This window comes from Lampris incognitus, chromosome 14 (genome assembly GCF_029633865.1).
Source record: "Lampris incognitus isolate fLamInc1 chromosome 14, fLamInc1.hap2, whole genome shotgun sequence".
Lineage (NCBI taxonomy): Eukaryota > Metazoa > Chordata > Actinopteri > Lampriformes > Lampridae > Lampris > Lampris incognitus.
Genome location: NC_079224.1, coordinates 931,410 through 959,372, shown reverse-complemented (window position 1 = coordinate 959,372; position 27,963 = coordinate 931,410). Strand labels below are relative to the sequence as shown.

The 27,963-nt window shown below is 44.2% G+C and overlaps 1 protein-coding gene across 1 annotated transcript in view; it reads right to left on the bottom strand.

Moving 5' to 3' along the window:
• Nucleotides 1-27,428, bottom strand: part of xkr4 (XK related 4) — a 154,843-nt gene extending 127,415 nt beyond the window's left edge. The window contains exon 1 of the mRNA XM_056293265.1: nucleotides 26,591-27,428. Coding sequence (XP_056149240.1) covers nucleotides 26,591-27,318 — 728 coding nt within the window. The 5' untranslated portion in view covers nucleotides 27,319-27,428. The remainder of the gene's footprint in view (nucleotides 1-26,590) is intronic.
• Nucleotides 27,429-27,963: the final 535 nt, after the last annotated feature.

The following is a 27,963-nucleotide window of genomic DNA, read 5'->3' as shown; positions in this document are numbered from 1 at the left end:
CACGCGGATTATGACGAGGAGAGCGAGCAGAGCAGAAATGAGGAAGCGTTCGCTGAATTGATCCAATTTTTGGATGACACTAGTCTCTCTGATCATGAGGGAAGCGGCAGATGATGGCCGAAAGGCATTAAAATTGCTCCGAGAACACTACGCAGGTAAAGGAAAGCCTCGTGTGATAAGCTTGTACGTCGAATTAACCACGCGGCAGAAGGCAGCAAACGAGACTGTTACTGACTATGTCATCAGAGCCGAAACGGCGATAACAGCACTTAGAAACGCAGGCGAGATTCTGAGCGACGGGCTGCTAATCGCTATGCTATTGAAAGGACTTCCCGAGTCGTTTAAGCCATTTGCTGTTCATATCACCACCCAAGCTGATGACAACATGACTTTTTCCGAGTTCCGAGCTAAGTTGAGAAGCTTTGAGAACACTGAGAAGCTGAACACGCAACCTGATGACGGAGTGATGAAGGTGACTGCTATTCGCGGGGCGGGCGGGAGAGCGAACGTTACGTGTTTTTCCTGCGGGGAGAGGGCTCACATTGCCCGGGCCTGTCAGCAAAACGACCAGGTGGGCCAGCGGCCCAGGCAGTGGTGCACTCTCTGCAGGAGCACAACACACAGCGACGCCGCATGCAGACGGAGGAGGAGGGATGACGTGAAGCGCGCCACCATACTTACCGCCGACGAAGAGGAGCACGAGTTCGCATTCCGGGTCAGCGACGGACAGCGGGAGGGCTCCGAAGGTGGCCTGATGGTGGACACAGGAGCGACATCCCACATCATCACCGACGAACGCAAGTTTAAGAGCTTCGACTCAACGTTCCAGCCAGCGAAACACACCCTGGAGCTGGCTAACGGGACCAGGACAACGGGTGTTGCCACGAGAAGAGGAGACGCGGAGGTGATTCTGGAGGACACCAACGGCCGACGGGTGAAAGCGACGTTGAGGGGAGCGCTGCACATTCCCTCCTACCCACAGGACATCTTCTCCGTGAAGACAGCGACTGCAAATGGTGCCTCAGTGACCTTTCAACAAGGCAGAGACCGGCTCGTCCATAAGGACGGTACCAGGTTCGACATCAGCGAGCGTAACAGGTTCTACTACCTGAACACCTACGACAATGGTGAGCATGAACTCGAGAATGATGAAAATGATGAATGTCATGCATGCTATGATGTACAGACTTGGCACGAAATCCTTGGTCACTGCAATTATGATGATGTGTTAAAATTGGAAAGTGTCACTAAGGGAATGAGTGTTAAAGGCAAAACTGAGTGTAACTTGGTGCCATGTGAAATATGCATTCAAGGTAAATTTGCCCAAAGCAGAAATAGAGAGGCAGATGTAAAAGCTAAAGTCGCACTTGAACTGGTGCACACAGATTTAGCTGGCCCTATAGAGCCAACAGCCAAAGATGGAATTACGTACATTTTGGGATTCATTGATGATTATTCAGGAGCAATGTTTACTTATTTTTTGAAATCCAAGAGCGACACAGTGAAGGGCACAGAAAAGTTATTTGCTGACGTTGCACCTTATGGCAAAGTCAAATGTATCAGATCGGATAATGGTACAGCATTTATGTCGAGAGATTTTCAGTCACTGCTTAGCAAAAATGTCATTAGACACGAGACCTCGGCCCCTTACTCGCCTCATCAAAATGAGACATCCGAGAGAAGCTGGAGAACATTGCTTGAAATGTCTAGATGTATGTTGCTTGAGAGTGGCCTACCGAAAGAACTGTGGACATATGGTGTTCAGACTGCTGCGGTTATCTGTAACAGATGTTATAATGGGCGTGTAGGGCAGACTCCATACTACATGTTGACCGGGAAGAAGCCTGATCTTTCCAAAATGTATATTTTTGGCTCTGCGTGCTATGCATACAAGCAAAATAAGAAAAAGCTTGATCCCCGATGTGAAAAGGGTATTTTTGTTGGTTATGACAAGAACAGTCCTGCATACTTGGTATACTATCCAGACACAGGGAAAGTGTTTAAGAACAGGTTGGTGAAGTTCATTACAAAGAGCGCTACTGAATGTCAGACTCAGACAGACCAGGAAACCAGTGAATGTGTTCTGCCTAGAAAGGGCGCTAAGACCCAACCACAAATCGAGATGACGAGTCAGAGTACACAAGATGTAGAGCAATGTGAGTCAGACACCAACATGAGTGGGGAAGGTAGTCGTCCAAGGAGAGACCGGAGACCTCCCCCGTATCTAGAAGATTATGAGTGTGATGACCAGGTTTTAACCAGCATTGACTACTGTTACAGGGTTATTTGTGATGTACCCCAAACCGTGAAACAAGCCCTAGGCTCACCAGAGTCCTCACTATGGGCTAAAGCTATGCAGGATGAGATGAGTTCCCTGAGGGAAAATGACACTTTTACCCTAACAACATTGCCAGAAGGTAAACATGCAGTGGGGGGCAGATGGGTTTACAGCGTTAAGGAAAACCCAGTTGAAACCACATATAAAGCAAGATATGTAGCTAAAGGCTATAGTCAAATTGAAGGGATAGACTATAGTGAGACCTTTTCCCCAACCGCTGATATGACCTCTGTACGCAGTTTAATGCAGGTTGCTGCACAATATGGTTTGGAGCTGCACCAAATGGAAGGATAACTATTGAGTATTGCCCCACATCAGACATGGTTGCAGATATTTTGACTAAACCTGTAACTAAAGCTCTGCTTGACAAATTTGTTTCTTTTGTTTTTGGTATGTAAGATGTTTTTTTTTATTTTCTTTGCTAGATGTACCTGACAACTGCATACTGTAATCAGCCTAAGAGCAAGTGGGGGTGTTGAACACCGATGAACACTGTCTGTCTTGAATGCCCTTGTGCTGACGTCACTGTGCAGAGGGGGGGCGGGTGATTACTCTCTTCAATAAATAAACGGCCGGTTGCCCTTTTTGGCATTCCGGTGAGACCAGAGATCCAATGGCTACTGTGTATCAGTTTGTCCCCGTTAATAGTGTTTTCTGCTAGCTATATGTTACCTACACAGTACTGATGGCAGCTGCAACAGTCTGAATAGTGGATGTTGTGTTTAGTTTGAACAGTGGATGTTGTGTTTAGTTTGAATAGCGGATCTTGTATTTAGTTTGAATAGTGGATGTTGTGTTTAGTTTGAATAGCGTATGTTGTGTTTAGTTTAAATAGACGATGTTGTGTTTAGTTTAAATAGCGGATGTTGTGTTTGGTTTAAATAGTGGAAGTTGTATTTAATTTAAGTAACTGATGTTGTATTTAGTTTAACTAGCAGATGTTGTGTTTAGTTTGAATAGCGTATGTTGTGTTTAGTTTAAATAGACGATGTTGTGTTTATTTTAAATAGTGGATGTTGTATTTAGTTTAAATAGCGGATCTTGTATTTAGTTTAAATAGCGGATGTTGTGTTTAGTTTAAATAGCGGATGTTGTGTTTAGTTTAGTTTGAATAGCGGACATTGTGTTTAGTTTGAATAGCGGATGTTGTGTTTAGTTTAACTAGAGGATGTTGTGTTTAGTTTGAATAGCGGATGTTGTGTTTAGTTTAAATAGCGGATCTTGTATTTAGTTTAAATAGCGGATATTGTGTTTAGTTTAAATAGCGGATGTTGTGTTTAGTTTAGTTTGAATAGCGGACATTGTGTTTAGTTTGAATAGCGGATGTTGTGTTTAGTTTGAATAGCGGATGTTGTGTTTAGTTTGAATAGCGGATGTTGTGTTTAGTTTAACTAGCGTATCTTTTTTTATAACTAGTGTATCTTGTATTTAGTTTAAATAGCGGAAGTTGTGTTTAGTTTGAATAGCGGATGTTGTGTTTAGTTAAACTAGCGGATGTTGTGTTTAGTTTGAATAGCGGATGTTGTGTTTAGTTTGAATAGCGGATGTTGTGTTTAGTTTAAATAGTGGATCTTGCATTTAGTTTGTATAGCGGATATTGTGTTTCGTTTAACTAGTGGATGTTGTGTTTAGTTTAAATAGCGGATGTTGTGTGTAGTTTAAATAGCGGATCTTGTATTTAATTTGTATTTAGTTTAAATAGCGGATGTTGTGTTTAGTTTGAATGGTGGATGTTGTGTTTAATTTGAATAGTTAATGTTGTGTTTAGTTTAAATAGCAGATGTTGTGTTTAGTTTGAATAGCGGATGTTCTGTTTAGTTTGAATAGCGGGTGTTGTATTTAGTTTGAATGGTGGATGTTGTGTTTAGTTTAAGTAGCGGATGTTGTGTTTAGTTTAAATAGCGGATGTTTCATTTAATTTGTATTTAGTTTAGATAGCGGATGTTATGTTTAATTTGTATTTAGTTTACATAGCGGATGTTGTTTTTAGTTTAACTAGTGGCTGTTGTGTTTAGTTTAAATAGCGGATGTTGTATTCAGTTTGAATAGCGGATGTTGTGTTTAGTTTGAATAGCGAGAAGTAGCAAGATGGCGGAGGGAGCAGACGTGGAATAAACGGCTCACGTAACAAACCCTGAAACCGACAAACTTGGTACAAAAAACTCACAGGAAACTTTCTCAGTTTGCGTTGGAATCTATTGGAGTCGCTCTTAGAACTGAGTAGGTCATTTCGGTCACTTTCTAAACACACTCTAAACTAAAAATGGCTAAAGCTAACGCGAAGCTAAAGGCTCTCCAAATGCACGACTACTGCGGTCCAGAGAACATGGAGACAAACGCGAAAGATACAAAAAACACCCTTACACCTCCTGCTAAGCCGCCAGGTCCTCAGGAAAACACCCTTACACCTCCTGCTAAGCCGCCAGGTCCTCAGGAAAACACCCTTACACCTCCTGCTAAGCCGCCAGGTCCTCAGAAAAACACCCTTACATCTCCTGCTAAGCCGCCAGGTCCTCAGAAAAACACCCTTACACCTCTGCTAAGCCGCCAGGTCCTCAGAAAAAAACAAAAAGGAGACGAGGCCACAACTGCTGGAGCCCATGCCGAGGACACCTCGAATGCTGCTATCTTAGCTGCCATCGGTACTCTCCGCAACATGATGGAGGATTTCAAGACGGAGTTGAAACAAAACACACTGACCATTGCTAACATCGCAAAAGTGGTCGAGTTTAACTCGGCCGAAATCAAAGAGTGCAAGGTTAAAAACAAAGAGTTGGATGAAGAAATAAAACAACTCCGTGTGAAGAACGCAGAGGTGGAAAAGAGAGCTGCAGAACTGGAGCGCTACAAGAGAAGATGGAACTTAAGACTTAACGGCCTGAAAGAAGAAAAGGAGGAGAATACACGACAGCTCGTCCCTGAAATCATCGGGGAGATTGTTCCACACTGGAAGGAGAAGATGGATTTCATCCTGGACTCTGTGCACCGTCTGGGGCCGAACAACAATAGCCGCCCTCGTCAGATCATCATGCAGTTCAATGGACGGCTCTACAGGGATGAACTCTGGCGAACCACCAAACTTCACCCAGTCTGCAAGAATCTCAATGTCCGCTTCGCAGAAGATCTCACCAAAGAAGACAGGGAGGCTGTCTGGCCGAAAGTTGAGCAAGCAAGGAGGGCAGGTCTGAAGACTTTTTTCCGTGGCCCATATGCGTTCATTAACGGTCAGAGAGTCACACCATAGACCTAAATAACTTGGAATGTTGATTCCTAAAACAAGTGAGTTATAAATAGAAAAAATGCTTAGGGTTTTGTTACACAAAGTTCAGTAACTACTAGCAGATAAACCGTTTTTTTGTTCTTTAAAAGTTCAGTTAACTATCTCTGTGTTTTTTGTGTTCTATGTTTAGTCAAAAAATTATATATCTCTCATTTCTGTTAATGCAAGGGGTCTAAGAGACATGACAAAAAGGAAAAGCTTCTACTTATTCTGTAAAGGGAAAAATGCAAATGTTGTTTTTCTACAAGAAATCACTCCAAGACTGAGGATACTTTATTTTGGTCTAAACAATGGGGAGATTATGCTTTCTTCAGCCATGGCACTTCAAGATCAGCAGGGGTTGCCATCCTCCTAAAAAACTTCAGAGGTCAGGTTATATCCCACAAGGCAGATGAACATGGCCACTGGTTGATTCTTACCCTAAACATAGATGAATTGAAATTAATCCTGATTAATGTTTATGGCTACAACAATAGTACAGAAAACAGAAGACTATTTGATCAAAGAAGATTACAATTAGACAACTTAAAATTATCATACTCAACTGATAATATTATAGTTGGAGGGGATCTGAATTTAGTCCAGGATGATTTCTTTGATAAATATCCTCTTAGAGATTCTGCAAGTCACCCTAATTCCATATTTTCTAACTTTTGCAATGAACAAAATCTGGTTGATGCATGGCGATATTTAAATCCAGGAATATTTAGATACTCATGGTTCAGCCCAAATTCAAATTTAAAATCTAGAATTGACTATTGGTTAATTGCAAGCCACTTGCTATGCTATGATATCAACTCTGATATCTCGGCTGCTCCACTTACTGATCACAGCATTATTTCTCTACATGTTAAACCTAAAAACAGGAGTACTTATTCTCACAAATATTGGAAATTTAACTCCAGTCTAAATACAAATTCTGATTACTGTAGAAGAATTAAACTATTGATTCAAGAGATCATAAACTCTGAAGAACTAACAACGCCTGTCAAGAAATGGGAGTTCCTAAAATATAACACACGCCAACTCACCATCTCATTCAGTAAAAAAATTAAAAAAGATCTTGAAAGAAAAGAACTAGATATAATTAAACAGCTTAATGTTTACTGCAATAAACCTAATCCCACTGAAGACAATAAACAGAAAATATTAAACCTTCAACCCAATTTGGATGAAATCTACACTCAGAAAGCAAAAGGAGCCTTTATTAGGTCTAGAGCTAAATGGATAGAGGAGGGTGAAAAAAACTCAGCATATTTCTGTAACCTTGAAAAAAGAAGGCAGGAAAAAAATAACATTAAATCCTTGATAATTGATGATATAGAAACCACAGATGAAAAATTAATCTCCTCGGAAATCCTTAAATTCTATAGCCAGCTTTACAGCTCTAAATTTTCTAATGAGGATTGTCATGCATTCTTAAAGGATATAGCAAGTTATATTCCCAAAATTGAAGATGGTTTCAAACAAACTTGTGATCATCAAATAGCAATTGCAGAACTTGATGCAGTTATTAGTCGCTTGTCTTTAAATAAAGCCCCTGGGTCAGACGGCCTCACAGGTGACTTCTACAGACATTTCTGGGAAGATATTAGAGAACTACTACATCAAGTTTTCATGGAAATATTTGAAACTTGCACACTTCCACCTTCAATGAAACAAGGGATTATCATTTCAATTCCAAAACCCGGAAAAGACCCCAGAATTATAGATAATAGAAGGCCCATCACTCTTAGAAACTCAGACTACAAACTCCTAACCTACATTTTCACTACTCGTCTTCAAACAGGGATTTCGAATCTTATTGCAGAAACACAATCAGGTTTTCTAAAAGGAAGATCAATCCACAATAATATAAGGCTGGTAATGGACATTGTTGAATACAGAAACCAAATTGAAGATGATGGGTTTCTCCTGTTTTTAGATTTTTATAAAGCATTTGACTCTGTGGAGCATCCATTTATCATCTTGGTACTTGCACATTTTGAATTTGGAGTTAATTTTAGGAATTTTGTCAGTGGACTGTATCAGAATATTACCAGCTGTGTCATACTACCTGCTGGCACCACCCCCAGTTTTAAGGTTAATGTAGGGATTCCTCAGGGTTGTCCGGTTTCTCCATATTTATTCATACTAGTTACAGAAATGTTAGCAATTTACCTCAAAAATTGTGATGACATTAAACAACTAAATTTATTAGGTACAGATATTATCATCAGCCAACTAGCAGATGACACGACAATTTTCTTAAAAGATAGACACCAAATTCCAACAACTATTGAAAAAGTTGAAAAATTCTCTAAAGCTTCAGGATTAACACTACATTTTAAAAAATTTGAACAATTGGCTGTACATGACACCCCACTAAAAGAAATCTGTAATATTGTGGCAAGATGAGGAAAAAACACAGGAGACGAAGGCGAGTTTGCTGTTTATTCCTCAGCTCCAAAACCAAACTTCAGCAGCAGCAACCCTGCACCAGCAAGCCCGGGAACGTAAACCATGCCCCCAGCTCACAGTCCTGCTGGGTGAGAGGTATAGCCCCTAGTGTCCGCCACACAGCCCCCCCCCCCGAACACCCAGAAGGGACTCCTGGAAAGAAAATTAGTGTCTCACTGGAGGCTTAAGCAGCCTGCCATAACGGCTGCGCCATCCCTCAGCCGAAACAGTAGGTGAAACACTGTCCAAAGTCAGCTGAGAAGCAGAACGCTGAACCCGTGAAGACACTGCCGGGGTCCTGGAAGGAGGACGACCCCGACGGGGAACCTGGGCCGGAAACACAACTTCGCCTGCCACCCTGTGCGCCAGTTTAAGCCTATCAAGTGTGACACGCTCCCTACGCCCACCCATATCCAGCACAAAACCCTTAGGACCCGTCTCAAGAACCCGAAATGGGCCATCGTATGGGGGTTGGAGGGGCGAGCGGTGAGCATCATGCCGTACAAAAACAAAACGAGCCGACATGAGCTCCGCAGGCACGAACGACTGGAAAACAATGGTGAACGGGGCCTGGAACTCGAGTGCTGTCGGACAAAAAAGGATAAACGGCCGGACGGGGTCGAGGAGCGGAACTCCCAGGCAAAAATTCCCCAGGGACGCGGAGCGGCTGACCGAGCACCAGCTCAGCACGCGAAGCGTCGAGGTCCTCCTTAGGAGCCGAACGCAACCCGAGCATAACCCAAGGTAAACGATCCACCCAGTTCCCATCCGAGAGCGCAGCGCTGCCTTGAGCGACCGGTGAAAACGTTCACACAAGCCGTTAGCCTGAGGGTGGTACGCGGTAGTGCGGTGTACCTGCACACCCAAGGATCGCGCAAGTGCCGACCAGAGCTCTGACATGAACTGGGGGCCCCTGTCTGAGGTGATATCTGACGGAGCGCCGAAACGGGCGACCCAGGAGGAAAGAAAAGCGCGTGCAACATCCGAGGATGTTGTGGAGGACAGAGGGACAGCCTCTAGCCACCTGGTGGTCCGATCCACCATTGTGAGCAGGTGCGTAAAACCCTGTGAAGAAGGTAGAGGGCCCACCAGGTCCACATGCACGTGGTCGAAACGTCTGGCCGGGATCGGAAACGGTTCGAGGGGCGACTTAGTGTGCTGGTGGACAATAGCGCGCTGGCACGCTACACATGCAGCGGCCCACCCCTTTACGTCCTTGCGAAGGCCAGGCCAGACGACCTTGGAACCGACCAACTTCACCGACGCCCGAACTCCAGGGTGCGAGAGGGAGTGAATCGAATCGAAAACTCGACGGCGCCAGGCCACTGGAACAACGGGGCGGGGACGGCCGGTGGAGACATCGCAGAGGAGGGCAGGACTGCCTTCCTGCATCACAGCTTCCTCCAGCTTGAGGCCGGTACGCGTTGACCTAAGGGCAAGGACGTCCGGGTCGCTGGGCTGGTCAGCAGCCATAGCGGAGAAATCCACACCGAGGTGCACAGGACACACAAGCACACGCGACAGACAATCAGCAACAGGGTTGGACTTCCCGGCCACATGCTGAATGTCCGTTGTAAACTCGGAGATTGCCGCTAGGTGGCGCTGCTTACGAGCAGACCACGGCTCAGTCACCTTGGACATGGCGAAAGTCAGCGGTTTATGATCCACATAAGCCGTGAATGGGCGACCCTCCAGCAGGAAGCGGAAATGCCGGGTTGCAAGGTGCAGTGCCAGAGACTCCCGGTCAAAAACTCTGTACTTGCGCTCGCTATCTCACGCCACACGCTGTTCAACCACAGCCCCCACGGCTATGTCAGACGCATCGGTTGTTAAAGCTATGGACGCCGTGGGTGTGGGATGGGCGAGGAGGGCAGCGTTAGCCAGGGCGCACTTAGCTCCGTCAAAGGCCTGGACCTGTTCGGGAGTCCAGTCGACAGGGTCGTTAGCCTTCTTAAGCCGCAGGGCTTCGTAAAGTGGCTGAAGGAGGTGGGCAGCGTGAGGGAGGAAACGGTTATAGAAATTCACCGTGCCCAAGAATTCCAGCAATGCCTTAACAGAGACCGGGCGGGGAAATTCCGCCACCGCTTGCACCTTAGAAGGCAACGGGACCGCGCCTTGCGGCGAAAGGCGGTGACCCAAGAAGTCAATCGCCGGCAGTCCAAACTGACACTTGGCCGGATTGACTATCAGGCCGTGTTCGTCCAAACGACGGAAAACCTGTTTCAGGTGCGCCAGGTGCTCTTCAGCTGACGGACTAGCCACTAATATGTCGTTGAGATAAACGAACACGAAATCAAGGTCACGCAACACCGAGTCCATCAGCCTCTGAAAGGTTTGCGCAGCCCCCTTCAAGCCAAAAGGCATGCGCATGAACTCAAAAAGCCCAAATGGGGTGATCACTGCTGTCTTGGGCACGTCCTCTGCGCGCACGGGAACCTGATGATAGCCGCGCACCAGGTCCACCTTAGAGAAAATAGTGGTACCCGCCAGGCGTATGGAAAAGTCCTGTATGTGTGGGATGGGATAGCGGTCATTGGCGGTGACGTTGTTCAGGCGGCGAAAGTCGCCGCAAGGCCGCCACGACCCATCCGCCTTGGGCACCATGTGAAGCGGCGAGGCCCACGGGCTGTTGGAACGCCTCACTATACCCAGACGCTCCATAATGGCGAACTCCTCCTTGGCTGTAGCCAATTTTACCGCGTCGAGGCGCCGCGCGCGCGCAAAAACTGGCGGTCCCAGAGTGGGAATGAAATGTTCTACCCCGTGTTTAGTAACCACGGTGGAAAAGGCAGGCGTAGTCACCGATGGAAAATCCGCCAGCAAACGCTAAAAAACATCCCCTAATGCTAAAAAGTTAGCGTGTGTTAACGGCCCGGCTCCCCCTGTCTCGCACGGAACAGGGGCGAAAGACACAACATCAATTAAACGGCGGTTTGCAACATCAACCAGCAGACCATTAGCACACAGAAAATCCGCGCCGATAATAGTGTAGCCGGGTGGTAAATCTGTTAAATATGTTAAATGATTTTCCACTTAAATTTAGTATAGTTTAACTGTTAATATATGTAATTGTTACACTGTCAAGCCATGTAAAATGTCATTTGATGTAGTTAAATTGTGAAGCAGATTGTGAGTGTATTTTTATAGTTTTGGTTGTCGTTGCGTGTTTTGACCAGTAAGTGGCAGTGTTGCGGATTTTTATTGTAACTCCGTGCAAGTTATCCAAGTGCATCTTGGGTATTCTTTCTTTTTTTTCTTGTGTGGAGCACCTGAAGATTGCGGTGTGACGGTGCTCTGACTAAGGTAAGGGTAAATGTACTAAAGTAAGGGTAAATATCTTGTGAAATATACCTGTAACATTATTCCAAACAATATTGTATGTCGGTAATTTGACAAGATGGTTTGATTTAGACGCTACTGGAGTTGATGTTCGGTGATTTTGGGCGCGAGCCGTCGACCACTGTTCGCCATTGCAGGCATGACAAGGTAATGTTGGCGTGGATAAAGCCACACCATGCCATTGTATTTGGGATGTAAAGGTTTTATATGCATTTTAATTCTGTTTAAAGGTAACTGACAGAGTGAGAAGTTGCGCGATCTTCAGGAAGTTCCACATGTCTTTGTTAAACCCTGTTTAACATACATAGTCCACTGCCGTATTTTGCACCGTATGTTGTATGTTGTATTTATTTTCCTTTTAAAATCTTTTCTGTTAAACTTGCCACATCTGTGAACATTTATGAGCTGTTTGCTCGAAAGACACAGAAATGTATGCACTCAGTAAAACGATCTGCATTCGAAGGTTCAAACAATAAAATTAAAGCTACAAGAACCCCGGAAGTAATTGTGTCCTGTGTGGTATCTAATTCCACGGGCTACATAATTTTGGTACCAGGAGTGGGGCTAGCTAAAACATTTTTTTTTAAATTGGCAACAGAGTGGCTTATTTTTACTTAAAAAAAAAATACGGCAGTGGTGAAGATTGCTGGTGACGTCCGTTGGTGTTCAGTCTGAAGCCATCCTGCTGTGGAGGTGGTGACCAGCGAGAGACGACGTGAGGGGCTCTACGAGGTTCTGGTGCTTCCTGTGTAACACGACTCAGCCGTACCAGCGCAGAGGACTCCAGCGCTAACTTCAGCTACAAAGACCAAGATTCAGCAAGGCTCCAAGTTAAAGACTGTCCTTGTAGTATCTTTGAACCAGGTTTTGAACTAAATATCCTCATTTATACTGGACTGAGTAAAGATTAATATATCATTATGTCTAGTGATTCTGGTGATGAAGGGAGTTCACGTAATGATAATGGCCACACCTCAGGTGGCATAACGGGTATAGGTGAAGGTGCTACAAAAGAAATGCAGACCACCATGCAAGAGCTCGCCAGACTGCGAGATAAGCTCACCAGGTTAAATGGTGAAGCAAGGGCTCAGAGAGCAAGTGATAACAGTGCACCCACACGTTCATACATCTACGTTTCAAGAGAACGCCAGATCCAAGCATTTAGTGGGGAGTGTGGTACAGACAGGATATCTGTCGAAGAGTTTATTGAAGAGGTTGAAATGGTTTTAAGATACAGAGAGCAAACAACAGAAGAACAATGTGACTATATACTATCTCTATTGCGTGGCCCTGCATTGGAAGAGGTGCGACTATGCATTAGGGGTCAGTCAGTGGGGCCCAGTGATTTATACTCTTACCTGAGCAATGCATTTGGGGAAAAGCGCAGTTCCACACAGCTTTTGCAGACCTTTTACAACCATAACCAAACTGATGGAGAAGACCTCCGTGACTACTCCCATGCACTATCCCAGATTTTGAGCTCTGTAGTGAAACAGTCCACAGATGTAATACCTAATGAGAAAACTGTGCTCAGAGACCGGTTTATTGAGGGTTTAAGAGAAGCAGCACTCAGGCGTGAACTCAGGAAAATGGTTAGGGACAAACCAGAGAGCAGTCTTCTAGATGTGAGGAACGAGGCCCTCCTGTGGGAGATGGAGGACAGCAGGTCTCATCGTCCCAGGGTCATAAAGAGCAACCAAGTTACATTAGAGGTTCCAGAAACCCAGTGCTCTATTATTAAAACAAACAATGACCAAGGTACTGCATTAAATGATGTTCGGAGAGCAGTAGCCCATCAGGAAAAACAGCTAGCAGAGTTAGGCAAAACACTTGCTGACCTAGCCTTTGCTGTAGGTGAACTGAGTAAGCGCAGCACTCAACAGACATTCCTAGAGCCCAAGCCACGACCTAGACCCCAGCCAAAGTTCACACCAGATGGTCAGCCTATCTGTTTCAAGTGTAGAGGCATAGGTCACATTGCAAGAAAATGCTCACAGGCCAGAGGGGGTCAAGGGGACGCAACACCTAGTTCTTATGTAGTGCAGGAAAACTCGCACCCTCAGTTGTCATGAGCCACACAACTCGAGGGGAGGAAGCTGGCTCACCAAAAGAGACTCCAGACAGAAGCAGGATCTTAGAGCGTGCAGTCGGAGAATGTAAAACTGTTGAGGTGAAACTACGAGGTGTTACAGTGTCCTGCTTACTTGACACTGGTAGCCAGGTCAGTACAATTTCTGAGAGTTTTTTCAGGGAACACCTGTCAGTGAAAGGCGAAGACATTCACCCGGCATTTGAGTCGTTAAAGATCACTTCAGCTAATGGATTAGACATACCCTATATGGGCTATGTGGAGCTTGATGTAGAAGCCATGGGTCTGACTATCCCAGAGCGAGGTTTTCTGATAGTTAAAGATTCTGAACACTCTTCCTCTGTTCCAGGTCTAATAGGGATGAACATTGTCAAAAAATGCAGAGAGCTAGTACACACTGAGTTTGACACCACACTGCAGGAGAGGTTTGACTCAAACTGGAGAGAGGCTTTTAATCATCTTCATGCAGTACATGCAACAGACAGACTCTCTTTCGCTAGGTTAGCTGGTAAGGATGTAGTCCATATACCTGCTTCATCTGCTGCTACAGTTATGGCTAGGGGACTCAGGACCGTGAGTGAGGATGGTTCTTTTTTGTTGCTGGAGTCTGTGGGTGTCCCCGTTCCTGGAGGTTTGGTTGTTGTGCCTACTTTGGTTTCATCGGGCAATCACATTTTTCCAGTCCGAGTCATGAACATGTCTGATGAAGATATCTGGCTAGGGCCACGGACTAGGCTAGGGGTTTTGACTCAGGTAGACTGTGTGAAAAGTGATGAGCTTTGTGAGGTACAGTTCCAGAGAATCTCAGCAGACACTGAACAAGTGAGTATCAGTGAACACCCCGAAACACCGACAGATGTGCAGGAAATTCTCGGCAAGCTCAATTTTTGTCGTAGCCCAGAACAGCAAGCACAGCTGACTTTGTTACTGGAGAAGTACTCTTTTGTGTTTGCAACAGAAGATGAAGATCTAGGCCACACTGACAAAGTACAACATGAGATCCATCTGACAGATGACATACCTGTAACACAGCCATACAGACGAATCCCACCCACACAGTACAGTGAAGTCAGGGAACATATTGGCAAGCTGCTTAAAAAAGGGGTCATTCAAGAAAGCTCTAGTGCTTATGCTTCGCCCATAGTACTAGTGAGAAAGGCAGATGGTAGTCTGAGGCTATGTGTCGATTACAGGAAACCCAACTCAAAGACAAGACGTGATGCATTCCCGCTCCCGAGAATTGATGAGAGTTTTGATGCGCTGAGAGGGGCAAAGTTCTTTTCGACCATAGATCTGGCGAGCGGATACCACCAGGTAGCTATGCATGAGAGAGATCGGACTAAGACTGCATTTACTACACCGTTTGGTCTGTATGAGTACGTGAGAATGCCTTTTGGTGTTTGTAACGGTCCAGCTACATTTCAGAGACTTATGCAAGTTACTATGAATGATCTCATTTTTCAGATACTCCTGGTCTACCTAGATGACATCTTGGATTTTTCAGAGACATTTGAGCAGCATTTGGAGAGACTTGAGACTGTGTTTAAGAGACTGGCAGAGACGGGCCTTAAGGTGAAGTTGCAGAAGTGTGCTTTTCTACAACAGTCAGTAAAGTTTTTGGGTCATCAGGTGTCAGCAGATGGTATAGGAACTGACCCCTCCAAGGTCTCTGCTGTTAAGAACTGGAAGGTCCCAACCGCTGCCAAAGGGCTGCAGTCGTTCTTGGGTTTCTGTAGTTACTACAGGAGATTCATTCGAGGCTTCTCACAGATTGCCGGGCCACTGCATGACCTAGTCAACAAATGTTCAGGTGTGAAAAAAACAGGGAAAGTAGGTCACCAGTTTTGTAGTATGTGGACACCAGAGTGTGACTCTTCCTTTGAGCAGTTAAAGGAAAAACTTACCTCTGCTCCCATTTTGGGTTTTGCCGATTTCACACAACCATTTGTAGTTGAGACAGATGCTAGTCAGCATGGATTAGGCGCTGTATTGTGTCAGCAGCAAGGTGACACCAGACGTGTCCTAGCATATGCTAGCCGCAGACTACGCCAGGCTGAGAAGAATGACCGAAATTATAGTAGCATGAAGTTGGAGTTGCTTGCCTTAAAATGGGCAGTTGCTGAAAAATTCAGGGGTTACTTGCTTGGTTCAAAGTTTGTTGTCCTGACTGATAACAATCCCCTCTGCCACCTCAAGACAGCCAAGTTAGGTGCTATAGAGCAGAGGTGGGTAGCGCAACTGTCTGTTTTTGATTTCGAGGTTAAGTACCGTCCTGGTTGCAGTAATGCCGCCGCAGATGCTCTCTCTAGGCAGGAGTTTGCAGGGGAGCCTGAAACAGACCCTGACTCGGATTTTGACGACTGTATCACTGTGTGTAACCTGATTGAGCGAGGAACAGTTCTGGATCCTGGTCTTGTCTCTAGAGGTCTGGAGTGTTACAAAGTGAGACAGATCCGTGCTGGGGAGTCGAGGTCTGGTGAGACAGGTACTAAACAGGGCAACACCCCCACACTGCCAGGTTATACCAGAGAGGAGCTGGTAGGTTTTCAGGCCGGTGACCCCACCCTAAAAGAGTTTAGGGCATTTTGGGATCGGGGGAGGAGGCCATGTCCCAGAGAGAGAGCAGCCCTGTCTCGTCAAGTGAAAAGATTGTTGAAACAATGGAGATGCATACAACAACGAGAAGGGTTGTTGTACAGGGTTATCACAGACCCACGTCATGGAGAAGTGTGGCAGTTACTCGTGCCTAGTTGTTTGAGGGACCAAGTTCTAGAAAATGTACATAACAACATGGGACATCAGGGCATAGAGCGCACTGTAAACTTGCTAAGAGGGAGGTGTTTTTGGGTATGGCTATGCGAGGATGTTGAAAGCTGGGTTAAAAACTGCGAGCGGTGCATTTTGACCAAGATGCCTCAGCCAAAAATCCATGCTCCAGTTCAGGCATTCCTGGCCTCCCGACCTCTAGAAGTGGTGGCTGTTGATTTTACAGTGTTGGAGGCAGCTTCAGATGGCCGTGAAAATGCCCTTGTTGTGACCGATGTGTTTACAAAGTTCACACAAGCATATGCTACCAAAGACCAGAAGGCTGACACTACAGCTAAAGTTTTGCTCAGGGAGTGGTTCATGAAATATGGGGTCCCAGAGAGACTGCACTCAGACCAAGGTCGAAATTTCGAGAGTGAAATTATAGCAGAGCTGTGCAAACTCTATGGGGTTAAAAAGACACGGACAACTCCCTGCAGGCCACAGGGAAACGGTCAGTGTGAAAGATACAATCGCACACTCCATGACTTGTTAAGGACACTCCCACCAGAGAAAAAAAAGCGTTGGCCAGAGCATCTGTCTGAAGTAGTATATGCCTATAATGTCACTCCTCATTCCACCACAGGGTACTCGCCTTATTATTTGCTTTTCGGGGTACAACCACATCTCCCAGTAGATGCTTTATTAGGGCGTGAGTGTGTGTCAGACAGGAAACAGGATTGGTTGTCTGTTCATCAGGAGAGACTCCGACAGGCACACGAGAGAGCCAGAGAGTACTCAGAGCAGAAGGCAGCTGAGAGGATCTCACTGCAAAATGAGAAGGTGTATTGTCCTCCTGTGGACATTGGTCAGTTGGTTTTCCTACGTCACAGACCCCCAGGTAGACATAAGATTCAGGACACATGGACCTCAACAGTCTACAAGGTAGTTGACATCCAGGGTACCACACACACTGTTGAACCTTTTGAGGGAGGTTCCATTAAAAGAGTTCATAGGTCAGAGTTGCGACCTTGTGCAAAACCAGTTCCCAAACCAAGAACTAGAACTAGGTTACAGACCACTACACAGCCTGTAGCTGAGGATGAGCCTGAGTCACCTGAGGCTGATTTTGTTATTGTTGAGGAAGTCATCCCTCGCCGGCTTGTGCAAGTACCTAACCTGCCTCTTGCAGCAGAAAGTGTTAGTTTACATGTGACAGCACCCACAGATGAGAGTGACGGTGAAGGACCTGAGGAAGGTTATTCAGATATGAGAAATTGTGGCACAGAAACAGAATGTGTTAATGATGTGCATCCAGACGTTAGCGACAGTGACTTGCCCATTATTGAAAACAGGGACAGACCCGCACTAACAGATGATGCTGGTGGAGCAGGACGTAGAACCTATGCACCTAAACCTGCCATTAGGAAAAGCAAGCGGGAAATGGCTGGATCTCATTCAAACACATTTCATCTGCCAAAGTCAGCCTGTAATGCAGTCCCAGTCAGCACAGACATGGTCTCTAAGGTTTTGACAAGCCTGGGTGCTGCTCTCTTTGAAAAGGCCTTGCAGGGAGTATTTGAGTCAGTTCATGTTTCGTAGTCACCGATGACGTTGACTATATTTGCAGGGGAGTATGTAGCCGGGTGGTAAATCTGTTAAATATGTTAAATGATTTTCCACTTAAATTTAGTATAGTTTAACTGTTAATATATGTAATTGTTACACTGTCATGTAGTTAAATTGTGAAGCAGATTGTGAGCGTATTTTTATAGTTTTGGTTGTCATTGCATGTTTTGACCAGTAAGTGGCACTGTTGCGGACTTTTATTGTAACTCCGTGCAAGTTATCCAAGTGTATCTTGGGTATTCTTTCTTTTTTTTTCTTGTGTGGAGCACCTGAAGATTGCGGTGTGACGGTGCTCTGACTCCGCAGTAAGTAAGGGTAAATATCTTGTGAAATATACCTGTAACATTATTCCAAACAATATTGTATGTCGGTAATTTGACAAGATGGTTTGATTTAGACGCTACTGGAGTTGATGTTCGGTGATTTTGGGCGCGAGCCGTCGACCACTGTTCGCCATTGCAGGCATGACAAGGTAATGTTGGCGTGAATAAAGCCACACCATGCCATTGTATTTGGGATGTAAAGGTTTTATATGCATTTTAATTCTGTTTAAAGGTAACTGACAGAGTGAGAAGTTGCGCGATCTTCAGGAAGTTCCACATGTCTTTGTTAAACCCTGTTTAACATACATAGTCCACTGCCGTATTTTGCACCGTATGTTGTATGTTGTATTTATTTTCCTTTTAAAATCTTTTCTGTTAAACTTGCCACATCTGTGAACATTTATGAGCTGTTTGCTCGAAAGACACAGAAATGTATGCACTCAGTAAAACGATCTGCATTCGAAGGTTCAAACAATACAATTAAGGCTACAAGATCCCCGGAAGTAATTGTGTCCTGCGTGGTATCTAATTCCACGGGCTACATTAGGAACAGTAATGGCGGCCACTACAAAGTCCCACTCAAAATGGCGCCCGTGGAAACAAACAGTCACCAACCTTGTGCCAAACGTCGCAATGGACGAACCGTTAGCTGCACTTAACTGTGGGCCGCCGCCTTCGGTCGACCTGTCTGTCTTAGCAGGAGGGAGTAGGCTCTTTTGCGAGCCTGAGTCCACCAGAAACCGTATTCCTGACATCGTGTCCTTAATGAAGAGCAGCTCACTACGTCCGCCAGCGCCCACAGCTGCTACTGAGCGCTGGCCCGGTTTCCCGGCGCCTCAAACGTGCACAGAGGGACGCAGCGCCTCGCCTTGCCGCAGAACCGCTGGTGGAAGAAACAGAAGCCGCTCCCGCGCCGTCTCCGGACAGCCACTCCAGCCAACACTGCCGGGTCCGCTTCCTCCGACGCCGGCTGCAGAGGCTCAGATGCCACACTCCGCACAGAGAACCGTCTGGTAGCCAGCAGCACCCGATCGGCCTCCTCAGCCAAACCTCGGCAGTCACCAGCGGCGAGACACGGGGAGTTAGCCAAAGCCGCGCGCACAGGAGACGGAAGCTGGCGCAGGAAAACGTGCGGGAAAAGGAATCCACCTTCGTCCGAGCCTAGCAGCGACAGCATATAGTCCATGAGATCCACAACCGTCCCGTCGCCCAAACCGAATAGGGAAAGGATTCTATCTGCCCTCTCTGCGGCAGATAGGCTGTACCTCCGGAGCAGAAGATGTTTGAGGGCGACGTATTTACCGTGTTGCGGAGGGGCGCGCAACAGCTGCATGGCCCGGCGTGTGGACTACTGGTCCAGCGCAGCGACGACCAAATAATATCTGGAGTCGTCCGCGGAGATTCCACGCAGGTGGAACAGCGCCTCGACATGCTTGAACCACGAAGCCGGGTCGCTCTGCCAGAACTCTGGGAGTTTCACAGCCGCGGCGAGAACGGCTGGCTGTGAGAGTTGGGGCGGCGTGGCCGAAGTGGATTCACACTCATCTTCTGCTCCAAACATGTTCAATTCGGGGTCACCAATGTGGCAGGATGAGGAAAAAACACAGGAGACGAAGGCGAGTTTGTTGTTTATTCCTCAGCTCCAAAACCAAACTACAGCAGGAACAACCCTGCACCAGCAAGCCCGGGAACGTAAACCACGCCCCCAGCTCACAGTCCTGCTGGGTGAGAGGCATAGCCCCTAGTGTCCGCCACAATATTCCTTTAAATCAGAAATCAAATACCTGGGAATTTTCCTTACAAAAGACCAAAAACGAAGTCAGTCTTTGAATGTAGAAAATAAGTTTAAGGAATGTAAATCAAAGCTAAACATCTGGCTCCAAAGAGACCTATCAATTCTTGGCAGAATTTATTTAACTAAGATGGAATGCTTATCAAGGTGTATTTACCCAGCCTATTCTCACGCCATTCCAAAAAATTAATCAAATCCATCAATCAGATTAATCTAAATTTCATTTGGCGAAACAGACCACACTATATAAAGAAAATTCATATGGTTAAATAAGTAAAGGATGGAGGACTAAAAGTTATTGATTTTGATTGCCTTAATGGAACTTTAAAAATAAATTGGCTAAAATCTTGGATCAAACATAGTAACTCCTTCTGGTACTGTATTCCAAATCACTTATTCAATAAAATTGGAGGATTGAAATTTATACTCAGAACTGACTATAATATTGATAAACTTCCTGTTTAATTATCAGAGTTCCATAAACAGATACTGTTGTATTGGAGAATGTTATATGTACATAACTTTTCACCCCACACCGCTGTACTTTGGAATAATAGATATATATTATATCGGAACAAGTCTTTATTCTTTAAGGATTGGTATGAGGAAAATATATGGTCAATAGTTGATCTAATGGATCCTAGTGGTAATTTATTAAATTATGAACAATTCCAGACAAAACATACTTTCAAGCCTCCCAAATCAGACTTAACTAAATTACATAAAGCACTCCCCAAATAATTTCTATCTCTGATAACAAATATAATGACTCACCAACCTATACAGCCACGATTGGCCCCACTGTCAATTCAAGGGTTTTTAATCTTGGACAAAAAATGTGATAATCATGTTATTAGAAACTGTCTCACGGAAAACTTATTCCTCGATAGACAAAACAAGAATGACATTTTATACAAATTTGATAAAAATTCAATTATTAAATTGAGAACAATGTATCTAACATTTCCTATCCCCCCCAAAGCGAAGGAAACACACTTCAAAATTATGAATAACATATATCCCTCCAAAGAACTACTTAGATCACGGTTTGGTTTTGACGATAATATATGTTAATTTTGTGAAAATGACATAGAAACAACGGACCATGTATTTTTCTCATGTGGTGTGGTACTTGTGTTCTGGCTTGACGTTCATAAATGGATAAAGCAAAGGATTTTGTCCTTTCCAACTTCGATTTCTAGAGACAATATAACATTTGGTATGATTTTGCAAAACAAAAATTATGAACTCTGTTGTAATGTAATCCTCTGCTTAGCCAAATTCTTTATTCATAAAAATAAATACTTTAAGTCATCCCCCAAATTTGTTGTTTTTTTTAAATGAATTTAGATTATACTTGAAATCTTTAAAACTACAAAAGCTCTAAAGATTTATGAGGTGTTAAGACATTTTCCCACTGAATCAGAAGACTGATATCCTTATTAATTCCCCCTCGCATGATGGACTATGTTTTATTATTTTCAATTAGTGCATGTCATGTATTTAATTTATTATTGTTTGTACCCTTATTTTCATAATACATTACCGTATATTTGTCATGTGACATTCAATCTCTATGTACTTCCTGATATACTGTATAGAAATGTTTACATACTGTTCCCTTTGGCACTTTGGATATATTTATGTATTTTTGGATGGAATGTATATTTGCCATGTTTGTTTTATAATGAACTTTCTTCAAGAATCTGTACATGAATATGAACAATGTTCAATAAAAATATATATAAAAAAAGTTTAGTTTGAATAGCGGGTGTTGTGTTTAGTTTGAATAGTGGATGTTGTGTTTAGTTTGAATAGCGGATGTTGTGTTTAGTTTGAATAGCGGATGTTGTATTTAGTTTGAATAGCGGATGTTGTGTTTAGTTTAAATAGCGGATGTTGTGTTTAGTTTAAATAGCGCATCTTGTATTCAGTTTGAATAGCGGATGTTGTGTTTAGTTTGAATAGCGGATGTTTTGGTCATCTGAAACATGTAGACCAGATTCAGCTCATCTGCCTGCTACCTCTTTATTAATCAAAGTTTGATCATGAACCCCCCCAACACACACACACACAAATTCATAATACACACAATAAGGCCGCTATATCTGTACATTATAGATATATAGATATATAAAGAAGAAATTCGAGCATTCGAGCACCAAGGCGCATGAATATGCTATGATCCACACATCATGCAGTAGAATGTAAAGAGATAGTAAAGAATACTAATGCATATTAAAAATATAGTAAATAATACTCTTGAATATTAAAGAGATAAAATAATATTAATGTATATCAAAGAGATGGTAAATACTACTAATGAATATTAAAGAGATTAGCGAATAATAATATTAAAGAGATAGTAAAGAATGTTAATGAATATTAAAGATATAGTAAAGCATACTAATGAAGATTAAAGTGATAGCAAAGAACATTATTGAATATTAAAGAGATATGAATATTAAAGAGACAATAGAGCATATTAATGAATATTAAAGAGATAGTAAAGATACTAATGACTATTAAAGAGACAATAGAGCATATTAATGACTGTTAAAGAGATGGTAAAGAATATTGTGTGAAAACAGTGTCAGACCATGATTGCAGCATGAGACTACATATGCCAACAGCAGTATAGTGATGCAAAGGATGCCATGAGAGAAACGAATGAGTTATTATGGGAAAAGTAGTTTATGTAACATCTCCACATGGAACGCCAAAGCTTCTTCCTGCACTGCTTTTGACTTAACCGTCTGTTAAGAGCCTGTGAAGTTAATAATGTTCTCCGTTTTTTTTTTCTTAAGAAACAAAACTGACCAAAACTGCATGGCCTTGTTCATTTTTTTTTTATTTCATCATAACAAATGTTCACAGGCCTGTACTAAGACAAGAATTGAAGCATAAAATGTTGATGTTGGCGATGAACCAGACATCATATCACAACGATTCCTGCTCTTTGGATTTCTTGTCACCAGAAATACATCTATGGGCTGAAAACACCCTACAGCAGTGATGTAGGACGGCCCGCCCCTAGGCCATCATAGTGTTTCAGCACAGAAATGCTGAAGTCACACAAGTGCCACCAAGTGGTGGTGTCGTTCAACCCGCTGGTGGTGGCTTGTAGATTTTTATTACATTTCCCTGTGATAACACTATTGTTTTTTTTGTTTTTTTTTAGGGATCGCTTTTGTGTTAAAAGGCCTCACCAAAATACTTGTATTTTCTTTAGACTCAAATTGCCCGATATACAGCATGCAACTCTGGTACACGTGTGCTGGACAGATCAGAAATCTGCTGGGAAGCATCAGATAAACATCAGCCATGTGTGTTCATGTAGGACTCTTGATGCTTCTGCACAGCAGTGGTGTAAATGACATAATGGATGTTGGAGATGTTGACTTGGAGCTGATCAGTATTACATCTACTACTACTACTACTACTACTACTACCGCTACCACTTTCGGCTGCTCCCGTTATGAGTCGCCACAGCGGATCATACGTTTCCATCTCTTCCTGTCCTCTGCATCTTCCTTTGTCACACGAGCCACCTACATGTCCTCCCTCACCACATCCATAAACCTCCTCTTTGGCCTTCCTCTTCTCCTCTTCCCTGGCCGCTCCTTATTCAGCATCCTTCTCCCAATATACCCAGCATCTCTCCTCCACACATGTCCAAGCCATCTCAATCTGTTCTCTCTTGATTTGTCTCCAAACCGTCCAACCTGAGCGGTCCCTCTAATATACTCGTTGCTAATCCTGTCCTTCTTCATCACGCCCAGTGAAAATCTTACCATCTTCAACTCTGCCACCTCCACCTCTGCCTCCTGTCTTTTCGTCAGTACCACCGTCTCCAGTCATTATCATGTGAACAGTCATGTGATCAGTATTACATCTGTTCTTGTTTATATCTAAGCAATACCATTCAGAGCTGAAATAATTCACCTGTGCAGCATCAATATGATAGATCTGATTCACTCTGAGTTTTTTTCCTCAAAGCTTCAGGTTAAAGCTCATGAAACATCACAGGGCATTTGTGGGTCAACATAAGGCCAGTATCCAGGAAGGAAAGCTTAAAGCTACAACCTGAAGACTGATGGTTTTCTCACTGGCACCTACATTAATTAATTCCAGCAGTTTTCCAGAGATCCACTTGAAATGAAACAAAGGTGCCAGCAGTGTTGTGTCAGCACCTTCCCCTGAGTTGCACAACATATCAAGGTTTTACTTAAGTCTTAGCTATTGACGTTGTAGTTTCTATTGGTGATGGTTCTCTGCAAACTTGGTCTGCCTGTTTGACACAACTTTGCTTCTTCTCCAAACTACTGACCTTATTCTTCAGTATTTGGCTTTGAAGACATAACAACAATTCATTGTGTCCTTTTTCCTGAGGAAGGTTCTTCCTGGCAATACCCATGAACATAAGCAGTTTGAAAAGCATTCAAGATTTGGCATTTACTCATGGATTGGCTATTGTCTTAAATGTGTCAGCAAAAAAAAAAAAAAAATCAAACAGGATTTGGTTGTATGAAGTGTAAATCTTCAGGACTGTGACTTTAAGTAGTCATCTGTGAGGCTGCCTGACACAGATGAAGATGAAGGCTTCCTGCCTGCCATCCATGCTACACTGACATCTCACTGGCTAATTCACTGTCATTGCCACACTCAAAATGCAAGAAAACAAAAACATAATTTTATTACATTCCAATAACAAAATCTGAGTCGATTACACTCAATTCCAAAACTAGATTTAGTCTCTCCACCTCTCCAACACAGTCTCATGCAAATACTAGTCAATCTGACTGATGCCAGCGAAACACTCATACAGTATCTGAACAGAATTAAAATAGTCTGTGTGAGGGACCATTGGATTTTCTGCAGAATGACGATGGATGTAAGTTAAAATAACTATATCCTCCAGAATCTGCAAAGTTCTAATGTCACTCGGAACCCATGCAAGCCCTTGAGACATTATGAGGATATTACAAATACGTGGGTGTTAGTGGATCAAAACAAATGTGTAGACCAAAACAAATATGTTTCTCGTATTCGTTTTTTGTTTTTTTCATTAGAAGGTTTCAGCATGTAGATCTGCTGTCCTCTGCCTTTTTTTTTCTTTTGATATAATTTGATGATCCCCATAGGGAAATTCCTCTCTGCATTTAACCCATCCTAGCTGTGTAGCTAGGAGCAGTGGGCAGCTGCCGTGCAGCACCCAGGGACCAACTCCAGCTCGTCTTACCATGCCTTGCTCAGGGGCACAGACAAGAGTATAAACCCTAACATACATGTCTTTCTGGTGGTGGGGTAAACCAGAGCACCTGGAGAAAATCCACCGCAGACACGGGGAGAACATGTAAACTCCACACAGAGGACGACCTGGGATGACCCCCAAGGTTGAATAACCCCGGGGTTCGAACCTAGGACCTTCTTGCTGTGAGACGACAGCGCTAACCACTGGGCCACTGTGCCGCACACATTTTTGACCTCGGCTTTAAGAAAAGTCAAGTCCATGTGGATTTTCACTGATTGAGTGAATAGCAAAGCAGCAAGTGCAGTTGTACATCTGCAGGACTGCAACATGTTGTAATCTAATAACTGAGCACTAGGGGAAGAGTCTACAGTTTCCAAAGTTTAAACATACTAGATAATAATGATCAGAAAGATTTTGGCACAATTATTTTACCTGAGTAGCTTTGAAATGTTGTAACTGGCAGACTAGTGCAATGAAGCTGTTCAGATAAACACGGGGTTTGGTGTAGAACCCTAATCTAGAGGTCTACACCAAACCTATATAGTTTTATTTGTCAAGAGTTAGTAAAGAGTGACAGGACTGACATGGGACAAAAAGAAAAGATGTAAGCTAAACTAGAACGCACTATGTCATTAATGATAACATGACCTTATGCCATTCAGCCCCCCCCCCCCCCAACAGATTAGGGATTCATCATAAAGAACACATCTTATTTTATTGAATTGTGCAACCCTTGTTTGGTGAGGTATCGTTTAAACAAACTTTTTCTAATAGTAGAGCATGAAGAGGTGAATATATAACTCTTAAATGTACAATTATCTAGGCCCAAAATGTAATCCCAGTATTTGATAAATTGAATTACCTGTGTAGCTGCTACTGTGTTACTAAAATGAATTGCAAACGCTCAGTTAATCAAGTAATAATGTCCACATTGCTGACATTGTTTGACATTAGGAAGTACAAGTCAGGCTAACGTGGTCTTTCTGGGCTCACCTGTACTTTTAACCACGCGTCCTCTGCATTAGCAAGAGGGGGGATGAAGGAGAAGGGGCAAGAGAACCAAAAAAAGAAAGAAAAGAGGAAGCAGACGAGGGCACTGAAAGACTAAGACAGCCTAATCCCTGCTTGTCACCGTTGTGTGGGAAAGACAGCTAGTGAGTCAGCCTTGTGATTGTGTAGTGAGAGCAGCGCTCCGTGCTGCAGGCCTCGTGAAGGCTCCAGGACCTGGCCATCAAATGATGACACCCTGCCGTCTCTGGCATCACGCCCTTATCCTGTCCTGCTCCTTTCATTTTAAAAACAAAGGACATGCACACCAACAAAGCTACCCTTGTTGTACACAAGCGCTGGCCGTCAGCTTACCTCCAGATCTGCCCAAGCTGCAGAACATGAATGACGGTCTGTGCGAACCAGACGAAGAGCGAGTAAGCGGCCGACCTCTTTTTACTCTTACATCTCCCGACGGTGCTGGCGTTGCTGTTGGTTATGATGTTCCTGCTGGTTGTTGAGGCCTGTCTTTGAGGTGTTGACGGCTGGTGGTGAGCGGTTACGTCCCCATGTGAGGCTGAGCCGCTCAGCAGTTTGTTCCCGTCCATGTGCGAGCAGTTTGCCGCACCAATACCACCGCTGGATCCCGTCCCCGCTGAGGCCGAGCCGTCCTCTGTACTGAAATCGTGGACGAACCATCGGAAACTGAAGACCTGCACGGAAAAGGAGCCCAGAACCACGAAAAATAGGGTTAGCCCAAACCACCAGTAGTCATGCCGGAGGAAATAGTCGACAGACAACCAAACATCGGTTCCGACATCAGCGAAATAGACTGTCACTGCAGCCAAAATCCACATGCAGTCCCATATCGTGTATTTCTGCTGCTGCTCCCTGCTCTGTCGAAGGCACGTCGAACTCGAACCTCCCCCACCACAACATCTCGACTCTCCGTTCACAAAATCCCCGTCCCCTGTCCCTGCTGAGTCCGGCTGGGATCCTGGGTTTAGTCCTTGCATCGAGCCTGAGTGGTCCGAATTCTGCAGAGGCGTAAACGCAACGTCGCTCTTCTTCATTCTCAAGACCCCGTCAGATTTGGCCGCCATATTTGGAAGCTTGTAATAATATACTATTATTATGCCTCTATCCCTCCCCTCCTCTTCTCCTCTACCCTTCCTTTCTCATCGTCGACACCCCTCTGCGCTTCCCTTCTTCATCTTTCTCCTCCTACTCCGGTACGTTGTGTTTGAGAGACTTCCAAGTGGTCCTGGGCAGGGCTTCTCTCCACTGCAAGCGCCGCCCGTCAGTAATATAGGCCTGACTTAAATGGCAACAACTACATGGCAGAAAAATATCATTAGCGTCACTTCATATCTGTGTATGTATTATTCGACTTCACTCATTGGTGATAATCTACGTGAGCTTACTTGTCAACGACAATAACGTCCGTTTTTTTAATATGTCCATTGCGGTTCTATTTTTTTCCTCGTGCAGGACGCATTCAGCTTCTTGCAGCTCTGGCGTGGTGATTCCTGCATGCATATTCATCCGTCGTTTGGTTTCGTCGCGGTTTACATGGTTTCGTCGTACTTGCAGCTCAACAGCAAAGCTTAAAATATTAATTTAGATAATGCAAGCAAACATTGCAAGCTCCGCTAGCTAATGTTGCAGCATGGTGAACGGCTTCCAGGCTGTGAGCAAGATGCTTCTCCCATGGCACACATTAGAAACTATGACATCACTGCTTTGCT